At 41.7% G+C, this 24,663-nt stretch overlaps 1 protein-coding gene across 6 annotated transcripts; it reads right to left on the bottom strand.

The window, feature by feature from the left end:
• Positions 1-725: 725 nt before the first annotated feature.
• Positions 726-24,444, bottom strand: LOC131693966 (WD repeat-containing protein 26 homolog). Of its 6 annotated transcripts, none has more exons than XM_058982274.1 (5): positions 23,846-24,444; positions 23,199-23,483; positions 23,002-23,114; positions 2,273-4,729; positions 726-2,185 (listed from the first exon to the last, which is right to left on the bottom strand). In XM_058982274.1, exon 4 carries the CDS (start codon positions 4,154-4,156, stop codon positions 2,279-2,281), a length of 1,878 nt encoding a protein of 625 aa, XP_058838257.1. In that variant the 5' UTR covers positions 4,157-4,729; positions 23,002-23,114; positions 23,199-23,483; positions 23,846-24,444; the 3' UTR covers positions 726-2,185; positions 2,273-2,278. The 6 variants fall into 6 exon arrangements, with proteins under 6 accessions (XP_058838257.1, XP_058838255.1, XP_058838256.1 ...); XM_058982272.1 differs by having other exon boundaries at positions 23,199-23,461; XM_058982273.1 differs by having other exon boundaries at positions 23,002-23,108; positions 23,199-23,461.
• Positions 24,445-24,663: the final 219 nt, after the last annotated feature.

Here is a 24,663-nt window from a genome sequence, read left to right as displayed (position 1 = left end):
CTTGCTGCGGCTAGTGGCGGCCTAACCGGCTATCTCCGCAGCTTACCACTCCTGGCAAACGCAATCACGTTCTCCTTTGCTCCGCGTCCCTCTCTAATCACACCGGAGCTTTTGGATGTCTCCATGCAACTTGTTATATGTAGTCGCCTATTGTGATTCACTGGTTCTCTATGCAAGCAGTGAGGTCAATCAAGGGTTCAACACGATCTTTCATGGGGATCGAACCCAGTACCGAATCGGCGTTTATCAAAAACACACACACAGCTGAATCTACTACCACCGGATCTCGCGACGAGCTTCGAACGTACTTGGAGGCCTTTTAACCGGGGACGGATGCACCGTTGACTCACTCTCCGTTTCAAGTTGGTTTCACTCTTCCTTACTCACGACTGTCAGCCCAAAGCCGCCGCCTTTGTGATTCATATCCTATCCGTTGACGTTTGCCACGCCTACTATGCCGTAATTGGGACTGCCAGTTGATACTCCGGTTATACTGGGGTGCTTTATGCTAAAATCTTAGCGGAAGTGGCACAGACTAGCTTGGACATAGCTGCTTTCGGATTTTTACGGCTTTTTAATGAGGTTCAGCATATCCTAGGCAGATTCCCCAACTCGCAGTAGGTCCAATAGGGTCGTAAAGCCCTTAAACTCCTATCCCTGCTGCCCCCTTGTGTTTGCGTTTGGAGTCACGGAAGTTTCTTTCGCTCAAATCAAACACCAGTCGATTTTGTTGCTATCGTTAAATCCCAAATCGGTCAGCTTAAAATTTTATTTAGTAAAATACATAATCCACATTATTAATCCACAAGCCAAATTCTGTTTCTCATCTCCTTTGTCCACTTTGCTAGCTTTGTTCAGCTGTTTAGGCAAATTTCGATGAAATCATCCGGTAGCTTAACTTTCCAAACAAAAACTGCTCTTTAAAATCTAGAAACGTGGGAAAAACAATCGACAACCAATCAAAATGAAAATAAAAAATCGGAGTTACAAAATAATTTTACTTTTTTTTTGTTTGCTTTGCCAAATTCAATTTGTGAATGGGAACTGTTGCAGTAGATTAATAAATTAAAACTATTTCTTCAGTGTACATCAAATCTATAAATCCATAACTAAAATATATATAAAAAACAAATTCTGTACTCTCTAATTGCTTCTTTTTTGTATTCTTTAAACTACAAAAGCGACGATGTGCATAAATAGATTCTCATGGGACCAATGGTACGTAATAGTTAGAAAGAAAGTAATCTATACTTTTGGCAAACACCAATCGGACGCTACGCTACAGGCAAAATTAGAACGTATGTATTGCAATTTAATATCTTTTTCCGAAAAGTCTCCTTTGCTAAATTTTGCACAGCATTGTTTAATGTGTAAAATGAAACCAACTCGTGTATTACCTAGTTAGCTTTGAATAATGCAATTCGCACGCCTTCTAAAACCTTTGATTTAAAATAATTTCATCCTGTTCTAGTATCAGACCAAACAAAACAAAAGTAAACCCAAATTCTTCTTCGTTTCTCGTACGTTTAACTTCCTGAAATGGAGAAACCATCCATTTGCTCTTCCCCTTTATTATGTATTTTTTTATTTATCATGCTAAGGATGCTCTATTTCTCGATTTGATTCGTCATTTGGGAAATTTTCAACATTTGATCCGTTTTTTTGTGTGTTTTACTTGCCTATTGCAGCTGCTCGATCGCGTATCATTGTTATATTTCTTTTGATTACTGAAAACTACAGCAATTTGAGAAGCGGCTTTTCCTACACGCTCTAAATTGATTGACCGAATCCGGTGCATTTTTTTCAACACGGAGAAGAATGGGCACGTCCGTCCGCGAACGGGCGCTTCCCATACTCGAACGGCCAATGTCGTGATGACTGTTGTTGAGTTTATGGTATTTAGTTGGTTCCGTGTCCGATGGAATTATTGTTGGTTTCTCTCGGGCGGTTGGTTGGTTGTTCCGTTTTGATTCGAATATAATAATTACGATTTATAATTATTATGTTTATGTTATTGTTGTCTTCTCCGCTTCGCTTGTTTTATTGTTTTCATTACAATAATATGTTTCTGATTTTATGTTATAGTTAAACTACTTCACTAAATTTAGTATTAATATTGTTAAACCGAATATAATGCTTAACACGATAAATTGAGGGGGAGGGGATGTGCTACGTGCTGCAACATCTGCAAATAAAATAATATTTATAATTTTTCACGAAATTGAATCAGGTTCTATGTCCAACACACATTTTTTCGGACTCGCCGACTTACCTAATATTATGTGATATTCCAAGACGAATTAGATATAAGATCATTGTTCGCCGCAGACGACGACGATGAGGACGAAGACGCCGACGACGCGGTGGAGCTGGTGGACGCGATCGACGCGCTGTCACCGTTGTTGCTGCTGGCAGCCCAGGCCAGTTGTGGCTGTTTCGGTCCCCAGATCCGCACCGTACCGTCATCGGAAGCGGAAGCCAGCAGGGACGGATAGACGGGATTCCAGCTGACACAGTTCACCGTTCGTGTGTGCCCGACCAGCGTGGCCAGCGGTTCCTCCCGGCGGATGTGCCAGATGTATACCTTATTATCTTCGCTGCCACTGGCTACGAAGCTTTCATTAACCCCACCGAAGCAAGAATAGATGGTATAATTGCCCTGGGTGACACCCTGGAAGCGTCGAACGAGACATTTGTCCTGCAGGTCCCATAGATGTAGACCCTGCGAAGAGATGTTCAACAGAGCCAACCGATCGGCAGAATTCACCGAGAACGTCATGATGGGACACTGTTCCTGAATGATGTTATGATCACTGTGAGGATTGTCGATATCAAATCTGTAGCCGCGTATTCGGTAGTGTGTGTCGGCAGCGAGAATCGTTTTGTTGTCCGCTCTGAAGGCAAGACCATTCACCCGTACGCCTTCCCAGCTATCGTGAACCGTACCATCTAGCGCAACGAGATAAAACTGGCCACGGGTACCACCGGTAACAAAGCGGGTTCCGTCTTTGTTGAATGCAGCACATGTCAAACTATCGTCGGTAGAGTGGGATACTTTTGTCACAAGCTTTTCATGCTCAACATCCCAGATCCACAAATCCGGACAATCTTCCGGACCACATACGATAAAATGCTTGGAATCTGGACTCCAGGCAATGAAGGACACACCGTAGGTGTGCCCGTCAAATGTTCGTTTGTTTTTAAGAACCAATTTGACTGGATCAACCTCCCAAACGATAACGGTGTTGTCCTTCGAACCGGTAGCCAGCCGAAGACCATTCGGCGAAAATTTGCAGAACCAGACCTCATCCGAATGATCGTTCAGCACATGCAAGGCCTGCATCGGAAATCCTTCAGAGGAACAGTTGTGGTCGACCAGCAGCGAAACATTGTCGATGTTGGTTCTCCAGGCCATATCGTGACATTGGCAGCGTTCGGTTTGCATCTCAACCGATTGGGCGAGAAGAGAGCGCAGACGTCTGGGAGGCAACATAACCGTAGCCGGCAGGTACGATTGCAGGCGATCCATCAGTCGGGTGCGGGATTTGGTTCCCTTTCCATCCCAGTTGGCTCGTTGGTACAATTCTTGATTGTTGGTGCACATCATGTACGAAGACAACTGATGAACACGAGGTGTATTGTGCTGTAAGGGTGTCAACTCATTACGAAGCACATGCAGAGCATCAATTGGGCGCCCTTCTTCCAAAAACTCCAAATATTTCTGTTCCAGTAGTAAAAATTTCATTTCATTTATACTGGGCTTGTCGGTCTTTGGATCTACCATTGACTGTAACTCTGTGAGATCGTGATCAGCTTTGGTCCAGTCACCGGAGAGAACGTGCTGGCGAAATTTACTGGCCGAAGAATGTTCCAAACAGCATCCCGACTCCTGCATCAATGCTTCGGCACTTCTATCCAATCCGATATTCTTCAAATGTTGTCCAATCAATCGCACAATCTCCTGGTTTGTCTTATCCAGTTTAACAACCGGACGCGGAGTTGAGTTCTCTCCATTGGTTGTCACTATTCCGTTGTTGGCTTCGCTTTGTTCCTGTTGGCCATTGTTGTTATTGTGACCATTCAATTCACACGAAGCCGAATCCATCGGGGAGGCCGAGGACAGCGTTCCGTTGAGATTGTTACTATCGTTCAACATTTTGCGCCGCTTGCTCTGGGGACTGGTCAAGGAACTTTCTTTGTCCTCGAGACCCTCCCCCTTGTCCTCCCCTGTTCGGCGAGTAACGGTTTCTTTTTCCGGAGATTGTCTTCTACGTCGCTGGGATTTCCTACGCTGCTGCTGCTGCGGTTGCTTATTCTGGCCCACGTTCTTTTGCTGTTCCTTGCTTTGCCGTCGACTCAGGCCGTCTTTCTTATGATCCACGGCCGATTCGGCTTTACTGCCACTGGAACGATGCGGTCTGTCTAGTGCACTCGATGACGGCGAAGAGGACGACGACGATGACGATGAAGACGATGACGAGGTTGATGGCAGGTGTAAACGTTTGCTGGCGTTGTGACTGCTGCTACTAGCGGGAGCTTGGTGTTGGTGTTGATGATGATGATGGTGATGCTGGGACTGGTGCCGACTCGGGTGGTCACTCGCGCTGCTTGTGCTCGGTAGCGGTGCTCGTCTTTCATTGAGGTCTTCTTCTGAGGACGAGGACGACCTTGCAGAAGAGCCGTGCTTCTCCCGAACGTAAGCAATTTTGAGTGTGTTTTAACATTCAGGCTGCGGAGGGCGAAAGATGAAAACAGAAAAAAACAATTACTTGAAAATTCCAAACGGTGTGGATTTGGAATTTAGTTGAAATTTAAGAAATAAACGGTAAACTGCCAGAATTATTCTTATTTTGTTGTGCATAAAATGGTGAAAATCATTCCCCAAAATTCGCTTAAGCTGAAACTGAATGCCCAGAACCATTTTCACAAAGGCTAGAAGCAGACTAGATGCCGTATATACTACTGCGCACTCTACATGTCACGGGACGAGGTAGGATTACGATAAGCTACTTAATTTAAGGTGACATCAAGATGATTGAAAATATTTATTTATGATCGGATGATAGAGACCGTTCAGTTTCATTTCAAACCTGCCAATTTCCAAGCTCATGCGAAACTTTTGTTTGGAGCAAAGTGTTATATCTAACACCTCCTCTCTCCCAGACCTCGCAAAAGCTGTTTGGTTTACTACATTCACAATATGTAGATTTGTACTACTTATGTACTCCAACAGCCAGTTGACAGCAAACTGTTGTCGTGAGCACACGCGTTTTTAACGACAATAGTGGTTTTTCTACAACGAAGTTCGCGGACTTAGTCCGGCATATTAATACAATTTAATACTCCGATATTCGGAACTAGCAACTGCTAAAATGGCATCATCGATTGACAAAACATTTGTCATCAACTTTAAAGTTGTACCGACTAAACTGAACCTAGCCGCGATCGCGGAATTCATAACCAAAAATCTCGCCATCGAAGCGACCAAGCTACAGCACCTGCAAGTCACCAACGGGCGTGTCTTCGTGGGCACCGATTCCGCTCAAACAGCACAGGACATAGTACAAGAACACAACATGAAACACCAGCTAGAACACGACGGAAAATCCTACAGCATTCCACTGTCAATGGAAGATGGATCTGTTGAGGTTAGAGTTCATGACCTCCGCCCGAGCACAACTAACAGACAGCTAGCATACCGGATGCGTGAGTACGGTGAAATCCTCTCAATCCGTGATGAAATCTGGAAAAATTTCTTTCCCGGTGTCCCAAATGGAGTGAGGATCATGCGCATGAAGCTCGTAAAACCGATGCCGTCATATGTGATGGTGGACACGACTATGACTCTCATAACCTACAAAGGTCAAGTCGCAACATGCAAACATTGCAACCGACGAGTTCACTATGCTCAAAAGTGCTCTGAATATGCAAAATCGTTGAAGCCGAGCGTCAGCAGTCGTTTAACCCTAGCCGAAATTGTGAAAAACGGCGACAGTCGGTCATTTTCACAGCAGACTTTTCGTCATCCGAGCAACGCCAGCTCCACAGGGTTAAAAAAGAGCACACCTCACCATGGGTCAAACATATCGCTGGCTGGAAGTGATACCGTAATGGTAACCGATCAACCTGAGACCAGTGATCAGCAACAAGCAGTGACCATCAGTACTTCCCAAACAACGAATGATGAGCAAATCATAAACGTTACGAGTCCCTTTGCCGGATTCGCAGACGAAAGCAACGATTTAACTGCCGACAAAAACAAAACAGCACTGTGAATACAAAAAGACCGGCATCCCCTCTTGAAAACAGAAGAAACAATGAAAAAAGACCGTCCCGGCCTGACACACGGCTAGAGCCGCATCTCACTCGATCGACTTCGCGCAACAAACAATAAGTAGGAAAACCAACCTAAACCAGCCCCGGCGTAGCAATAACAAAAAAACAAACGTGATGGCTTTTTCTTCTCCGGTAAGCACTTTGAACAGTATATGTTCAGCCCTAGCAAATCTCGATACTGCCGCTCTCAGCAAAATTTTACTATCATCAGCTGGTGCCACTGCTGCTGTACCCGGCGAGTACCTATCTCGTCAATACAACAATAATACTCCACTGCAGGGGCGCTCCGCCAATGCTACCTATATTTGGGTCCGTCACTGCAGGAAAGGAAGTATTAGCTTCTTACTTGTTCCTGCCGCCAATAAACTGTTATCGATTGCCTCGCACACTCTCACTGCTCGTGAAGGAAAATTGACAAAATACCTGTGTCATCACCATAGCAACAAACTGGATCAGCAAGCAGAGCTTCTGACTGCCCCGGTAAGCATTTTGGACAGTATATGTCCCGCCGAAGCAAATTTAGATACTGCCACCTTTAGCAAGTTTTCACCGTTCCCAGCTCCCACCGCTGACGCTAAGCCCTGCTGCTATACGTCGTGTCAGCGAAACAAAAAAAAGCGTCCGTCGTCAGGCACATTTTTGCTTTCCTGCCTCCTTCGCTCCCAGCTCACGTCGCCACCACAGAACCCATCAGCTGTCCGTCCAGTAGGGGTAACCATCCGATATCTCTGGAATCGTCCGTCTGCTGTGATGGAACTTCGCAAAAAACGAATATGCCAACAGCGTTTTCAGCTTCCTCGTTTTCATCGCTCCCAGCTCACTCCGCTGCCGCTGAGCCTTGCTGCCATTCGTCGCATCGGCGAAACATAAACAAATGCAGTATTCAGTATTATTTTGCTGCAGTTGTACTCGACAACCATTCGCCCAGTTTGTGCAACATCCAAATGATTACGCAAGCGCCTGTCGTCAGGCAAATTTTGACTAGCTACTCGTCTCAACACTGCAGCAAGAAACTGAAGGTGCAAGCAGCGCCTTTTGCTTCACAGCCTCTATCGCTTCCAGCTCACGTCACCACCGCAACAGAACCCATCAACTGTCCGTCCTGTCGGGGAATTCATTCAATCTCTCTGCATGCGTCCGCCTGCTGTGATGGAATTTTGCATAGATCGAATATGCCAGCATCGATGTCAGCCTCCTCGGTAAGCATTTTGGACAGTATATGTCCCGCCGAAGCAAACCTCGATACTGCTACCCTCAGCAAGTTTTCACCGTTCACAGCTCACCCCGCTGTTGCTGAGTTCTGCTGCTATTCGTCGTGTCAGCGAAACATAAACAAATGCAGAATGCAGTATTATTTTGCTGCAGTTGCACTTGATAACCATCCATTTCGTTTGCTCAACATTCAAATGTTTACGCAAGCGCCCATCATCAGGTACATTTTGACCAGCTACTCGTCTCAACACTGCAGCAACAAACTGGATGTGCAAGCAGCGAAATTTGCCTCCCTACTTCCATCGGTTCCTGCACACGTCTCCACCGTAACTGCACCCATAAGCTGTCCGTCCTGCCGGGGTAATCTTCCGATGTCTCTGCAATCGTCCGCCTGCCGTGGTGGAACTCTGCAAAAAGCGAAGATGCCAGTAGCGTTTTCAGCCTCCTTGGTAAGCATTTTCGACAGTATATGTCCTGCCGAAGCAACATACGATACTACCACCCTCAGCAAGATTTCACCTCTCTCAGCTTTCGCTGCTACTGCAATCTCCATAAGCTGCCTTACTGGTCTTCGTGTTCCTGCCACTACCGTGACAACATTTAGCTGTTCGCGCAAACATGTCAACGAACTGCTTTCTCTACGATGGAAATGGCTGATATGGTGAGCTACAAGATTGCTACAATCAACATGAACGCAGTGACAAACGGGACAAAGCTCGATGCCCTGAATTCCTTCATCCGGTCTGCCGAACTAGATATTATCTTCCTGCAAGAGGTGGCAACTACAAGCCTCAGCATACCAGGTTTTAGCATTGAGTACAATTTAGACGAGCATAAAAGAGGAACAGCGATTGCAGCACGAATTTTTTCCCCCTCACTCACATTGATAGAAGCATGGACTCAAGAATAATCAGCGCACGGATAAATGACGTTACCTTCATCAATGTTTATGCACCGTCGGGAACGCAAAATCGAAACGCTCGGGAGAACTTCTACAACAACGTGCTACCACACTACTTCTACAATGCGACGAACACTGCAATCATCGGGGGTGATTTCAACTCTGTAGTGAATTAAAAAGACGCCACCGGTTTAAATGCACACAGTCCAATGCTTAAAAGATTTATGTCTGCCTCAGGAGTTGACGACAGCTGGGAGCTTATACATCGTCAACATGTCGAGTTTTCATTTATTAGATCCGACTCTGCCTCCAGGATAGACCGGATTCTTCTGACTCCCAATATACGAGGGTGGATAAGAACAGCACATTTTGCAGCAACGGCTTTTTCGGATCACAAAGCTTACATTATCCGCACCGTGCTCCCCACACTTGGTAACCCACCTGGTCGGGGTGTATGGCGTATGCACCCAAGTCTAGTAAACGATCCAGCAGTTATAGATGAACTTCGCGTCAAATGGGTGTACTGGACAAGGAATCGAAGGAATTTTCGCACCTGGATCGAATGGTGGATCAAGTATGTTAAACCAAAACTTGTTTCTTTCCTCAAATGGAAAGCTTCGTTAAAAAGACGTTCGTTCTGCGACACAATGGAATTATATTATGCTCTGCTTCGTTCGTCTTATGACAATTATTATGGCGATCCCAGTCAGCTAAGTACTATCAACTATATTAAAGGGAAAATGCTGTTGCTGCAACGGAACTATGCACAGCAAACAAGAAGTTGGAACGAAGCATACATCGGAGGTGAAAGCACATCAATATTCCACGTAGCCAACAAAAAAACTCGACGAGCCGAAACCTCGATTAAAACGCTGCAGAATGATTCTGATACAATAAGGGAGCCAAATGAGATACGCCGAAGCGTGCAGGAATATTTCGCGAACCTGTACTCCTCTACGCACACCGCAATAAATGACAATTTCAATCCAACACAATGCATCCCGAATGAGAATGAGGACAATCAGCGTATACTGAGTGAAATTCCATCCGAAGAGATTCTACAAGCAATTAAGGCAAGTAGCTCACGAAAATCTCCTGGTATTGATGGTCTACCAAAGGAGTTCTACCTAAAATCATGGCCAGTAATTCAGCGAGAGTTCACCTTCATCATAAATGAAGCCTTGTCCTCAGAAGCCCCCAAGGAATTTTTTGATGGTGTGATTGTACTAGTCAAAAAGAAGAGAAGTAACGACAGCATAAAATCGTACAGGCCGATTTCACTACTGAACGCTGATTACAAAATCTTCACTAGGATACTGAAAAACAGAATAAGCCCCCTTCTTCCACTGGTGTTATCGAAAAACCAAAAATGCTGCAACGGAAAGCGAAACATTTTTGAGGCTACCGCCCGCATACTGGACCGCATTTGTGAGCTAAAACAGCAGCATGGGAACTCGATGTTGGTAGCATTTGATTTCGACCACGCCTTCGATAGAGTAGAGTACAACTTCCTTGCAAGAACTATGGGACAAATGAATTTCAACCCGGAACTGATAAACCTCCTCATGTTCTGTATGAATAACAGTTTCTCAAGAGTTCTGGTCAACGGTAAATTGGGAAGTGAGATCAAAATTCAAAGGTCAGTGCGCCAAGGTGATCCACTTTCAATGATTTTGTTTGTTATTTACTTACAACCTTTGCTCGATAAACTGCGGAGACAATTCCCTCACGCGGTATTGAATGCATATGCGGATGACATCTCAATGTTCATCGAAAGTGAATCTCAGTTACTCGCAATCGTAAACATCTTTGCCGACTTCACAGCTGTTTCTGGAGCAAAGCTCAACACCCAGAAAACAAACGCCTTAAGGATCGGTATATTGAATATGACACCACAAAGCGAGTGGTTGCAAACGCAGACGTCGGTGAAAATCCTCGGAATACACTTCGCTGAAGACTTTTCGAGCATGGTAGAGCAAAATTGGCTTGCGGTTCTACGGGGAGTACAAACATGTATGTGGATGAACAACTCCAGGAATCTTAATCTCATACAGAAAACAATTTTATTGAACACGTTTATTACGTCGAAAATCTGGTATACAGCATCAGTGATCCCCCTACCGAATAAATACGCTGGAAAATTCATTTCGAGGATCGGCTCCTTTTTGTGGTATGGGGAGAATTGGACCAGAATTGCCTTCGAGACAATAATATTACCAAAATGCCGGGGAGGTTTGAACTTACACTCACCACCCATCAAAGCCCAAGGCCCTGCTAACCAACCGCATGATGCATATTGGATCGGATCTACCCTTTTTGTGGAGTTTTTTGGAGCACAATGCAAATCCTCCGAATCTCTCGTGCATTCCACGAAAATACGAGCACATCCGAACAGTAGTTAAAGAAACAGCATTTCTGAATGAAGAAATATCTAGAGCACCGAACTCAAGCTCAATATACAACTACTTTTTAAAACAGCTTAAAGAGCCCAAAATAGTACGGGAAAATCCTCAACGTGATTGGAAGACAATATTTAAAAATATTCGGAATATGTGGTTTTCCGTTATGCATCGCAAAATTGTAACCAACGAGTTTTTGCATAGGGTGAACAGGAGAGCTGACTGCAACATTTGTCCTGGCCAGACGGATAACATCGAACACCACCTATTCCAATGCAGCGGAAACAAGCACATTTGGGCTTACCAACGAAGCGTGTTTCTGGGCCTGGATCGACGGCTCTTACAGCTGCAACAGGAGGAATGGATATATCCGGTTCTCCAACAACAAACTAGACGTACCCGTCAACAAATCCTTAGATAATTTTCGTCAATGTTATGCTATATGACAAGTGTACCAGCAAACGAGAAGAGTATAAATAACTATAAGTTTTATTTAACATGTAATTAAAATTAAGAAACAGGACAATAAAAGTTTTACAAAAAAAAACAGTTCAGAGCCACTAAGATTTATATCTGACCTGCTCCAAATGATGTGATGAGAATTTGTATCACTGCCCATAATGAGCTGAAGCCTATTGCTGTTACAATATGATAGGATAGACGAGCCCTTATTCATCTCATTAGTCAGGATGTCACACGATTTCGTTGATAACTCGACAACCGGTTGTCACGGTAAAGATAGATACGTCTACCTTTATCAAGGACACATGATAGTGAACTCGGGTGATTCGTAGTTATTCTGCCTAAGCTCGACCCTCATTATCAGAAGGCAAAAATTAAGCCCGCACGATATTAAGCCTGTTCTAATGACCCTGCCACTTCTAGTTTTCCGATTTGTTTACTTCATATAATTTTTATCTTTAAAATCTTTAGTAATTTTAATGAATTGCATAACAATACTTCCTTAAAACAATGCCACATAATGCTACACATTTACGATTGACAACTCTCTTGTTCGTTAGTAAACAGTAAACTTGGAATTCCAAACGCAACATGGCGTCTCTTTGTTATTCTAGTCTCTTTAAATTACTGAATAGATGCGAATGTGTCAATCTTGAGTGACCGATACGTAATCTCAATAGCGCTCTTCGTCCCGTTTGGTTACGTCTGTCTTTCCTCATGGTCGTGGAAAATTTGATTTTGCGGAGAAAAGTGCTTTCTTTAAACCAAATGTTTTCCCAGCTCGATCTAATTTCCTGTTCAACCCATGTGATGTACTAAATTGTTCGCTATTGTGGTTATAGCAACGAGAATCGCCATAGCTTCAGCGGAAAATATTGTGCATTGACTAAGAAATTTTTATGCAATATTTGTTAACCCATATGTAACCCCACATCCTACTTGACTATGGGCATCGACGGATCTGTCCGTATAGATTTTGTGGGAATGTGAATATTTATCTTTCACTCTGCTTAAGAACAGAGCCTTGGCTGCATCTTTTGATTGACCTACTTTGAAGTGGTCGGTGTTAAGTCAGACCGGACTAAGTGATAAAATATTGATTTCGAGAAAAACGGGTTTAAAGTTTGAATCGCAGCATCCTCTACGTTATAATTGGAAATTATTTTTTGCAATTATTTTTGTTTTTGGTTACATATTTCAAATCTGGCAAAAGTAGAATGTAGCTGAAGAAATTCTTTATCCGGTGTTATCGTTATCTCATTTTTTGATGTTTTGCGACTTAGTCCGGTCTGACTTAACACCGACCAAGTAATTGGTAGGAACCAATCTACTGCAGGTGTTTGTTAGTTCCAGGGCCGACCGCCGACTCTGACTATCTGTGCAATAGCAGCAAAATCTTGGCTTGCTATTTTATAAAACTCCGTCTAAGCGCGCTCGATTGCAGGTATTTTCTGTTCTGTTCCGGTAGTGTACCCAACAACGGTGTTTTTCTCCAGATAACGTATCACTCTAGAGGTCAAGTTTTGTGTTACGAATACGATATATTCCCATGGTAACTCTGCGAAAATAATTTTAAAGGGCTACTCCTGAACGCTCCGGTAATTGTTCGTATCCCTGTGTTATGGGTTGTTTGTGCGATATTTGTAGCGCTATTTCCACTGCGACTATAAACGCTGATTCTGTACGTGATTTTGGGAATTACTAGCGCTTCATACAAATTAAACAAAGTTTGCCTGTTTCCGCTTTTCAATCTTCCTCCAATTAATTTTAGAAAATTAATCTGATTGGATGCAGCCTTTCGCAATTCCCCCAGGTGCGCTTCAAAGTTCAATCGTTTAATGAAAGTTAGTCCCAATATTCGCGCATTGGTCACTTCTGGTATTGTTTGTCGGTTGATTCTCACCGTTGGAACTTGTCTGTGTTTATGTTTTCTGCACATGTGCAAAATGCACGACTTTGCTGCTGATAATGAGAAGCTAATATTAGTAGCCCAATCGGATACTAGTTTGACTGCATTTTGTTTTTTTTCCTAGTGGTAACAGGTACTCCCAAAGCTAGTAATAAGATGTCATCCACATAAAGAAAGATCATGACGTTTTCCGTTATGACCTTGAAAGTTAAGTCGATCGCAACTAGGAATAAGGTTACAGAGAGCACTGATCCTTGCACTATGGGGCGGCATGCGGCCAAAAATCAAAAATTGCATCAGCTGCAATTTAATTCATTTCTATACTGAGTATTTCTATATACTCTAGCTAAGAAAACTTCTAAGTATTTCAGAAAAATATTCGAATTAACTGGGTAATATGGTTGTTTGAAGTTAAAATTTATGAAAAAAGTGTGTTTTCTCAACTGTTCGTATCTTTGCTAGCGTCAATCCGGCGCTAGCTTAGTCCGTTTACTGAGTTAGTGTCGGATTCTGATGAGAGATTCTATTTTCTCCTTAGTGGAGAAAAAATAGTTTTTTACCCAAAAATTTTTCTCCACCAAGGAGAAATATAGCATAGTGCTACTTTGAAGTTTCGGTTATTCAGGAAGTCTTTTATCAAATTTAGCATTCGTCCTTTGATGCCACTTTTTGTGAGGGCAAGTAGTATCGGTTCTTTGCTTGCTGTGTCATAGACTTTCGAGATGTCCAGAAGAGCGGCTTCACAGTGTTTACTTGATGTGAATGTTTGATCAATTTGGTGTTCTAGGTCGATTAAATAACGTTGCAGTCCCCGTCCTCGGCGGAAACCATATTGACGGTTATCCAAAAGCTTACAGTTTTCCAATAATTCCACCAGGGGTCTTACCGACGCAACTGAAAAGAGTGATTGGCCTTTGGTTGCACAGCTCTTTGGGGCCTTTTTCCTGTTTTTGGAATAGGTATATTCACACCTTCTTTCCACACACTTGGGATGGGTTTACCACATTACAGTGCACAGTGGCTCAAAACAGCGTTTAGAGGTACTTAATTCATTGGAGTCAAAACTGTTCATATTAGCGATTTTACATGTTCTACAATGTTTGTGTGTGTAAAAAGCGCCATCTTTTGGCAACATTGTTGTTTTAAAAACTTGATCATAGTAGGCTATAAAAAATTTAACTTTTGAATCGAAAGAGATAGCGCTTGGCCGTCTTTCACAAAATTGTAGAGGAGAGTATTTTCATAAATTTTGCAGAAGACATGTTGTTTCTGTCACTCACAGTTATTGAGTTATAAGATATTTTCTATGATGAAGTCCTACAATTCTTATTTTTACTTATAACTTTTTTGTTTCTGATTTTTCGCGTTAACAATGTTCGAAGGTATTTTTTATCATTATAAAACGCACAACTTTTTTGAAGAAACAAAATAGCTGTGAATGCTGTGTAAAGACTTATGGCTGATTTTGATTTGATTTTAACCTGTTTTTGAACCCGTGTAACTTTCCTATCGGCAAAAACTGTAATTATACTATCAATTATTCTAATAGGACTAGATTTCACCTACAAAACGAAGGCTGTCAACTTTGTCAAAGACGACCAAGCGCTATCTCTTTCAGTTCAAAGAATCGCTATTCAAGATTTGTACCGAGCGTCATTGAATTCTTGCAATGCTGTTTGTTTATCGGGATGGGTTTTTTGAACTTTCCTTAGTTTCCTCACTTTCTTCCTTCGGTCTTTGATAAGTGCCTTAATATCTGAGCTCCACCATGGTACTGCTCTCTGGCCTACTTGTCCAGTAGTACGAGGGATGCTTGCCGTTGCCGATTCCACAACCACTCTGTTGAAATCTGTGCTGTTCGGTGAGATGCGCTTGGGGATTTTTTCTTCCTACTTGCTCCAATCAGCTTGTTCTTCAAGCCATCGTCTGCGTCTTCGTAGAGATTGACTGTTGTGTGCAGGCCAATATGACGGGGAAGTGGTCACTACTTCGGGAATCGTTGTCAACTGTCCAGATGAATTTATGAGCTACTAGCTGATACCCATCGCGCGTTGCTGCGACTTTCAACGTAATAGGAGGAAAACACAATTTGTTCCGTAGCGCCATCTGGCGGGCAGATAAACCCCAACCAATACCACACAAACACGCTCCATAACAAATGCCTACTACATATATATTTTTTTGGCTATCGGTTAAGCCGTTTGGGAATTCATAAATCATATACATATAAACATTGACTTTTATATATATAGATAGATAGATAGATTTTCCTTCAGGTCTATAGCTGTTGTATTCCCTGTTTGCCATCGATTCTAGTGTGTTGTCCATCGTTTAAGATCATTAAACTATGGTCGATAGCAACACTCGAAATATTATGTTCTCTCACATTTGCTTTTTGACTACCCCAGATGGAGTAAATTGGTTATGTTTTCGATAAGTTCCCTTTCGTTGGTTCTAGGGGAATGTACAATGATATAAATGTTGCGCGAATTGGGGCTTCCGTTGGGATTACGATTGCTTGTAGTGGTGAGTTCAAGCGAATTGCATGGTGAGGCGTGTCACCTCTAACTCCGATGCATAATCCATGTACGTCTGGTTTAGCTTCCGATTTGGAATACCAGTCATCGGTCTTACTTGGGTTTGTGCCTCTAGTCATCGTTTCTAGGAGAGCAATGATCCTTGGGTTGAACGTGTTGACTAGCAGTTGAAGTTCAGTCAGTCGCGATCGCATTCCGCATACGTTCCATTGAACAGCAATAATGTCGTTTTGGTTGTTTGGTGTGATGGAGTTGGTGTCACTTTCAGGGGACGGTGATAGGGGGTTCCTGTGCTTCCGCTTAGTGATAATGTTGAAGCTAATGGATTCAGGGTTTTGTCATTGTGTTGATGTTGTCGTCTGTAATGGTATTAGAATTTTTTTGGACAGAAGCATACTTAAAATTCTATGCTTGAGTGAGAAGGCCTTCTCAATGTTGTGAAGTAGAGTGATCGTGGATTTCCCACACTGATATGCATGTTGCATTTTGTGCAGTGGATATTCACCTAAATTAACGTTCCTGATATCATTAGTGGATAGGTTCACCAGTCAGCTCATTCTGCAGAAGTAAGACATATCTTATATGCATTACGAGCTGACCTGAAAGCCCTGGAGTCGTCACGTTGACGTCGGTTCCAAGCTCTTCTCAATCTTTCTTCATTCTTTCAAACTCAGCCCTCCACTAAGGGGTCCCCCTACACAGAATTTTTTTTTTGTAATTTTAAATTTATTTTCATGCACATATTTGGAGCATGAATATAAATGTAAAATTAAGTTCCACCACAATTCCACACTTCTTGTCCTGCTTTCTTCAACAAATTTTATTATAATTTTACACGTGGATTGAAAATTACAGTTTCTTTAAATTTCAATGTATTTTTATTCGCATATAGCTGTAAAATGAATGACATGTAATATTACACGAATGGAAGTGTAAAATTGTATGCTCTTTGGTGCTCCAATTGAGTGATTGATTCTAACGTAATTTTCAATCAAATTTTCCATTCCATCTTTGTATGTTTACATTCGAATTGATTTATAAGTCATTTCATTATTTTTGGTGTACAGTCGATTTAACAATATGAAGTGGATAAGCTTTTTAGTAGGATGCTAATATGAATGAGTTTGTCGTATCCATGACGCCATCTAAGTCGCCTAGTTCACTAATTGTTGGAAAAAATCCATGAAATATAGTCACCAAGTTTTCTTAAAAGAGGTCCCAGTTTAGGATGACGATATGTTATCACATTGAAGGTGACCTCAACATGATCGAAAAATATATATATTTATGATCGGATAGACGGTTCAGTTTCATTTGGAACCTACGATTTCCCAGCTCTTGCGAAATTCTTTCCGAGCAATACATTTCATTTCCAACAAAAATTGCACAACAACTAGAGCAAGGTGCTTAAAGTTATAAGGTGATTCGTCTTTGGCAGTAACTAGGTGACGAGTGAGGTAAGCGTGCAGCATACTGCGGGGAAGAAAAATGACAGCGAACAACTTTGTTTACCGCCTGAAATCTAAGCAAACATGGAGAGAAATAGTAAACAATGTTGTTAGCTGTCGTTTCTAAAACCAACATGGCTGATCGGCGTTTTTGAGGATCGTATCACCTGAGAATAAAAACTCCTTGAACTAGAGGACACCAAACAAGTTGTGATGTTAACGCATATAGCGAGCCATATCAGGTTTAAATGGGACTCGATCATTTGATACCTACCATTTGCGAAGAAAGTAATGGTCCACTGTGTCAGAGATTCGAATAACACAATAAGGGCAAAAGCCAAAATGCTTCGTGCGCGACTGGCATATTTTAGACCCTCCAGTCATCAAGTCCTCGTCTCCTTCGACATAGCAGCAGGAACCCAGTGGCTCAATTCTTGGCTGGATATCACACGGCCTCTGGACAGGTACACATCGAAATTTGATAATCGAAATCCAGCAAAGCTTCACCGAACTACCACACCAGCCGAGAGTCTAAGCAAACCCTCAGCCAACAAAAATTCGACAAAATATTGCGGATTATCGGCGAAAAAACTTCGGTGCGTAGAGCGAACGTTTCACTGCGTAATGCAGCATACTGGAGCTCTTCCCAGGCTCCGGTCGCCATTGAGAATATATTAAACCCCCTCAACAATCTTAACTATAGCACGAGTCGCATGACACTATGGAATTGGGGTTCTCTGCTTAGTGTGCCTTTACCACCAGAACAGGTAGCTCGTAGTGTAATTCTTAGCCGGTTGAAACAATCACTACCAACACAACACGGCTTATCTAGGCTGTTCAGAGAAAAAAGCTGACATTGAAGAACAACTTCCATAGATGGCCGAAGAGCCGGCATTTTTTCATATAAACCATTGTCAACCTAATCAACACACTTGGAAGTCTGTTTGGTTGGTTAAGGTACACAGACAAACAAACCCCCAGAATACTATCTCCCCCTTTTATATTCTGTGCAAAGCAATCAATTGCAAGTGGGTTATGCTCGAAAGCAATTTTTCGGTAGTGGTCAAGGACCTTACAAGGACATCATAGGCGACTAGCGTATTGCTAATGATTTCAATAAGAATAAAGGGTATTTTTATTCTTATTGAAAACTTCAGTGAAAAACTGGAGACTCCATTTTGATCCTGCACTAAGTAGATTTTTGTTCATTGTAGCGCATATAGATAAGCATTCGATTTGCTGACTTGAGATGTAGATGGCCCAAGTAGCGAATCGTTGCTAAAACCACCGCCCACAAGTAGGATTTTAACTCAACAGTTTTAGCTTCGTAAAAAAAATTGTTTGCGCTATTTCAGCCAAGAATAGAACCTGTGAACTCATGTCGTAAGAGGCGACTAACAATATGCTAGGAGTTCCTAGGTTAATGTATTGATTCGTACCAAAGACTTAACCTGGACGGACCCTAGGGTTTTACATCACGGCCTTTATCCATTCTGTATTGAATGAATTAGTGACATATAGTCACCTTCTCTGTTTCACTATTCTCGATTGTGTACCAACGTTTTAGGTTTCTTCTGGCGGTTGTACAATAGCCGTAAAGAATGAAGTCTAATTCTACACTAAGTAACAGCATATATTAATATACCGGCTCTTCCACGCTAAGGTATAACTTTCAAAGCTTTGGATTTAAAAACCGTATTTGAAGAAAGCTAACTATCAAGTAAGAAATTTTTTGAATTGGCCTAAGATAAAGCTGTCGAATTACGTAAACAGTTTTTTGTGTGGCAAGCGATCTGTAGATGTGTCAAAATAAGCCAGTTTTTTCATTAAATCTGGAACCGTCTACAAAGCTATATTGACGAATACCTCCAAAAGACTTCTTGAGGTCTCATAAAGGTCTGACACTAGCTTTGTACTACTTTTGCTTTCCTAAACAGTGGTAAACATTTGAACACTCCAGAACTTCACTCTGTCAGAAATTGTAGGGCCATCGGTAGCTAAAACTTCGTAAAATCGCACTCCTGGCCCTTTCTTCAAAATCATCCAGTGCAGTACTCTGCGTTACTCTTTCGAGTTTGAACCGCTCATATGGTAGTCGGTCTTTGCCAGTATTGCTTTTCTCCCATCTATTCGTCTTCTGGGCCACCGATGGATCAAGAGCCCTTGTTGTGTTTATTATATTTATAACACAACAAACATGTCGTATGCAATTTGGCATTTAACCCAGTTATGGAAACGTGTCTGATAGGGAGAGTGGAGATATCAACTTGTCATTAACATTTCCCAGTGAATTTCTTTGCATTCATTTGGGATATCTTTTATACTTTTTGTAAGCTTACATTGTACTGCAAACTTTGGAAATGATTATTGAGTGGCAATGAGAAGCAATACTCCCGACGACCGGCTATTCAGAGCTCAAATTGCTCGTTTCGAATTCTCGGAAATTGATCGTGAGCGACTTTCGTACATATTGCTAAGATCATATTGTCTATAGATGATTAGATACCTCTGTTATATTCCATGCGGCTTTATCCTTGTATGTAACGCCCCTAGGAAGAATAATTATTAAAAAAGCCTATTCATATTTTTACTGGAAGTCGCACTCCTGAAAACATTGAACTAAAATGAAAAGAAAAAGCGCATGGGTACTTAGCTAAATCACAATATCTACCAAGATATATCCTGATTCATTTCCCTACCTACTAACGCCAATCCTATCTTGCGACACTTGTGGATGATGCAGAGAATTTCTCGGTTATAATAGTCACAAGGATTCTATCACATTCGCCCGAAAGCCATTGACCCAAATAACATTTGCCCGAATATCACATAAACCCGAATGTCATTCACCCGAATGCCACGAACACCCGAAAGACATTCGCCCGAATGCAACATAAACCCGAATGCCATTCTCCCGAATTCCATATACCCGAAAAACATCGAAATGTCAATCGAAAAAAATTAATTTATTAAGCTGAAATACAAATTTTATAACATTTGATGTTATGAAGAAATTAACACTAAAGCTATACTAGTCAAATAGTTAATCCAATCACCTTGTTTGTATTATTTAACTAGGGTTTCCAGTTTTAGGTCCTTTCTTTTTAGACTTTTTAGCTGTTGGTACCGCTTGTAGTGTACGTAAAACTTCCTTACTAGGACTTTTCTCTTCAAGCTGCAACTGCTTCAAAACACTATAGAATGTAGGATTTCCACGGCTTAACAAGCCGTTCTATTTATTGTGCCAGCCTTCCACATTATTGTTGGTTCTAGGAATCTTTTTCGATACATTTTCGAAAAGTGACCACGAAGCGGGGGGAAACAGCGGTCATCGAGAAACTTTTTGTTAGCTTCCTTCCTACCGAAAATACAATTTTTACTAATGTAATCCAAAAAATCGTCGAGAACCTGTGGACAATTTTTCCTCAATTCTTCGAGTGCCATTGGAATACCTTGATGGGGCAAGAAAGCCAAAGAAACTTGTTTGTAAGAGTTGTATTCAGTGTGCTTCCGAATCCAAGGATTTGCTCACGTTTGAAAGAAGCAATCAACCCCTAATTGTGAGAAAAGAGCTGCTCTTGTTTAAAAGAAGGTATCAATCCCTAAGTGTGAGGAAACCGGGCAAACGAGTGGATCATCAGTTTGATTGCGAGGGCTATTTGGTATACAAACTCAAAGAACTGCTCATATTTAAAGAAGGAATCAACCCCTGTTTCAGTAAACCAAGCATACCAATGGATCACAGGTTTGCTGAGGAGGAACCTCCGCTTCGGTTCCTCGATCTCGGCAATTGTGGCAAAACCACATCACACTAGCTTCGCCACATAACCTTTATGAGCTACTATTTACTAACGACGTTATGCCAAATGGACTTCCACCCTGCATGATATAATTAATTTCTAATTTAATTGATTCAACTTGTTAACGGAACATCTTAATATATATTTACCTCGATTAATGATGTTTCAGAAAGATTTCTTATTGTTTTGTCCGGTTTGTCGCGAGATTTCACCGCTAGAGCTGACAACCCGAAGAGCATTTATGGCGTTGGCAACGGAACCTCAGCGGCGTCGGACAGTACACCTAAAAGCCATGTGCCATAGCCACATTGCTCAGTGTTCGGTTGACTAATGTGGGTACGCCACATCGCTTTCTGGTGTACTGTCCGATTTCGCTGCCGCTCAGTCGGCGTTAAACTAGCTATAGCCCCTATGTTTGAGTTAACCGGGCAAACGATTGGATCACAGGTTTGCTTATAAGACCGGCGACGGGTAGATCAACTCCTCGTCCAACGGAACCTCAGCGGCTTTGCGCCGCTTCGGATCCTTGGCCTCGGATATGCGACCAAGTCGCATCACGTAGCTCCGCTATATAAGCTCACGTGTTATTGCTCAGTTTATCAAACTTTGGTTAATTATTTCATATTTCCGCTCTCGGTTTGAATGTGGTTTTCGGGTTAATGACATTTGGGCGAATGGTCCATTCGGGTTTATGGCATTCGGGTAAATGGTCCATTCGGGTTAATGACATTCGGGTAAATGGTCCATTCTGGTAAATCGTTTTCGGGCGAACGTCATTCGGGTAAATGACTTTCAGGCGAATGTCATTCGGGCGAATGTGACAGAACCGTCACAAGTGTTGAACTAACATTCCTTGCCATCCCAAAATTGACCTGCATTAGCGTGGCCATCTACGTTATTAATCATACTATAGTCTTATTCTGTTTAGGTTGCACGTTGCACAATTGGTTCAATATGCAATTTCAACAGGCATTGATCAATTACGGAAAACTCTCGGGCGGTCAACTAAGCTAAACTGTTGACTGCTGTGATTGGTCAATAGCAGGTAGTTATTTACATTGTAATGCTATAAACAATCAGATAGATAGAGAAAACAACAACTGTATAAAGCAGCTTCAGAGAAATTTCGATAAAAACATTTTTTTCCAATTGCATTTGTATCTCAAATGTGTATTCTTTATAAATGATAGTTTTACTCCATAGCCTACATTCGAGTTCCTCGGAATAACACAAGAACTGGCAATATTGTTTACTCCTTCAGAATATCCATGAAACCACACATTCCTTAATGAAGTATCAAAGAAAAATGAGTTACATGCATTTAAGGGTTAATTTTGGTGAAACAATCTCCTTAATTTGATTCTACCAAAACAGAGCTTATCGTTCAAGTCCACAGCGTTAAGGTATTAGGATATTGCAACGTATTTGTATACTCAAACTGTAATGTGTTGGTTAAGAAAATATTCAAGTACTCCAGTTTTTTAAACCCGTTACTAAAATAATAAATTCTTCGAAAAGGTTTGATCAAAATCCACAAACTGAGTGAAATATTACAACATCTCTTATGCACACTGCTAAGTGGATAGTTTGTTTCTTTTTCTTCTTATACACTTCTTACAGGCAAAACCACGTAATTCAAAATTGTGAGAAACTAGACAAGACAACCCCCGGAGGTGATAAGCAATGACCACAAAGTAAAACGCATACACGAATGCAGCTGTAAGCGCTATCCAAACTCCAACTCACTCCACAAGTCGCAATCGGAATTGATTTTATGCTCTGAAAAATATTCTTTGTGCGACGTCACAACTGAGACGGAACCTTCAAACGAGTGAAGGAAAATGCATTATGAAAATACTTAAGTATTAACAAGAAAATGGATTTTTTCCCTCTATTTCCGAAAACATTATCTGCGTAACTGTTTCGCTCTATTTCACGGTGCTCTAGAATTTCTACTCTGTGTCCTCAAGATAATTTTTGCCCCAAAATGCACTTACCGCAGCAGCGAATTAAATGGAATTCCCAGTCCGTAATCCCTCCTTGAATGTGTTGATCGCCAAATTCCAATAAAACTCCAGAGTGCTTGTCGTAGGCCCGTTACGTTCTACAACTTACGAAAATCAGAAAACAAAACAACAAAATTCATATCAATTGCAGCCATATGCAATATTTTTTCTAGCTACTAATGCTGTACCTTTTGTGGCTGCTACTCTCACTTGCGTTATTTCTCCTACTCCTCCTCCTGTTTGCTCGATGGTACCAAATCTGTTAAAATACTACGATGATGACAGAAGTAACAACGACGATCGACTGCTAGAAAAATACACTCTACTACTCCACAGCTGATCCGCGCTTTAAAAGTGTTCGTGATCGTTTCGCTTACACACAGCCACACACGTATCCATACGTAACAGTACTAATAGTTTTTCACAGCAGTTTTTATGTTCATTCACAAATCTAGATCAACAAGAGAAAAGGGCTAAAGGCGATGTTCCATCAGTGAAGAAAATTACTTGGACAAAATTTAATTTACAATAGCACATTATGCTCTTCTGAGGCTAATTGTTTTCTTCAACGATGAAGCGTTTTTAATGTTGCTTCTTTCGCAATCACAAAATATATTCGAAAACTATTATGTCAAATAATACGACCACCATTATGCCATTTGCTCATGTTGATCCAAAAACACTCGACTCCTCCACAAAACGATGAGCCAGTGTTCGTGTGTTGAGACGTCAGAAACTCCTGGCGAGAATCGTTTGAACTACACACAACGAAATCTGACACCACTATTTTATCGCGCAGGGGCTGCTAGATGTCGCTTCTATGGCTATCACTCACACTAAAGCACCTTTATGCTGCTGCTGTTGTCTTCTCTTATGCTCCATCACCCATTTTTGTGTCTCTGATTTTGTATGTTTTTGTTTACGTTCAACTTTTTCTTTATTCCTTTGTACGTCTGTTACCCATCGGAGCCCTTCTTTTTATGATGTGCTTTTTTGAAAGTTTTCCCTTCTTGGAACGACTTCTTTGTCACTTGCCTCTACCCTTCCAGAGGTCAGCAGAAAAAAGGCAACCCAATATGATTCTTGGATCGATAAAATAACTTTTGAAAGAACTCACTGCCGTTGTTTCTTGCTCTGACTTGCCACAAGGCATATACCACACAAAGGAAGTGAAAAGTCGAAAACTACGCACTGTCCACTCTTCTGCGTACTCCTAATTGAAGGAAAATCGTCGATTTTCTAACACTAATTTCGGGAAGAGTCTCTTATTAATAATTCAATATTCTTAAACGTTTTCTAATAGTTCAATTTGATGGTAAATAATCCGTATATGTATAATATTAATCAGCTTGCCACAGCACTCCAATGAAACTCTACAGCAGCCAATAGATCCACTGAAGGAATAATGACGACGAACGGTTTGTGTCGAGATTCATTAAACAGCAGAGAGTGCGAAAGTTCTACGTTTGTGTCGGTGGTATACCTACCGATACAGGGAAAAAAGCTCCGATGACGATGGTGGCGGAATACACCTATACTAGGGCAAGCATCCATAATTGAGCGAGCTAAAGTGCGTGGAAGGAGAGAGAGAAAAGCATAAATTTGGTAAATAAATACGAACCTAGGGATGTCTGCTTTTTCAAATCGTTGTAT

Source organism: Topomyia yanbarensis, chromosome 3 (genome assembly GCF_030247195.1).
Source record: "Topomyia yanbarensis strain Yona2022 chromosome 3, ASM3024719v1, whole genome shotgun sequence".
In the NCBI taxonomy this organism is placed as follows: domain Eukaryota; kingdom Metazoa; phylum Arthropoda; class Insecta; order Diptera; family Culicidae; genus Topomyia; species Topomyia yanbarensis.
Note: the sequence above shows the minus strand (reverse complement) of the source record. Positions and strands in the feature narration are given on the sequence as shown.

Excerpts from the sequence above, each read along its gene's own strand:
- LOC131693966 (XM_058982274.1), bottom strand. The coding sequence starts at position 4,156 with ATGTTGAACGATAGTAACAATCTCAACGGAACGCTGTCCTCGGCCTCC.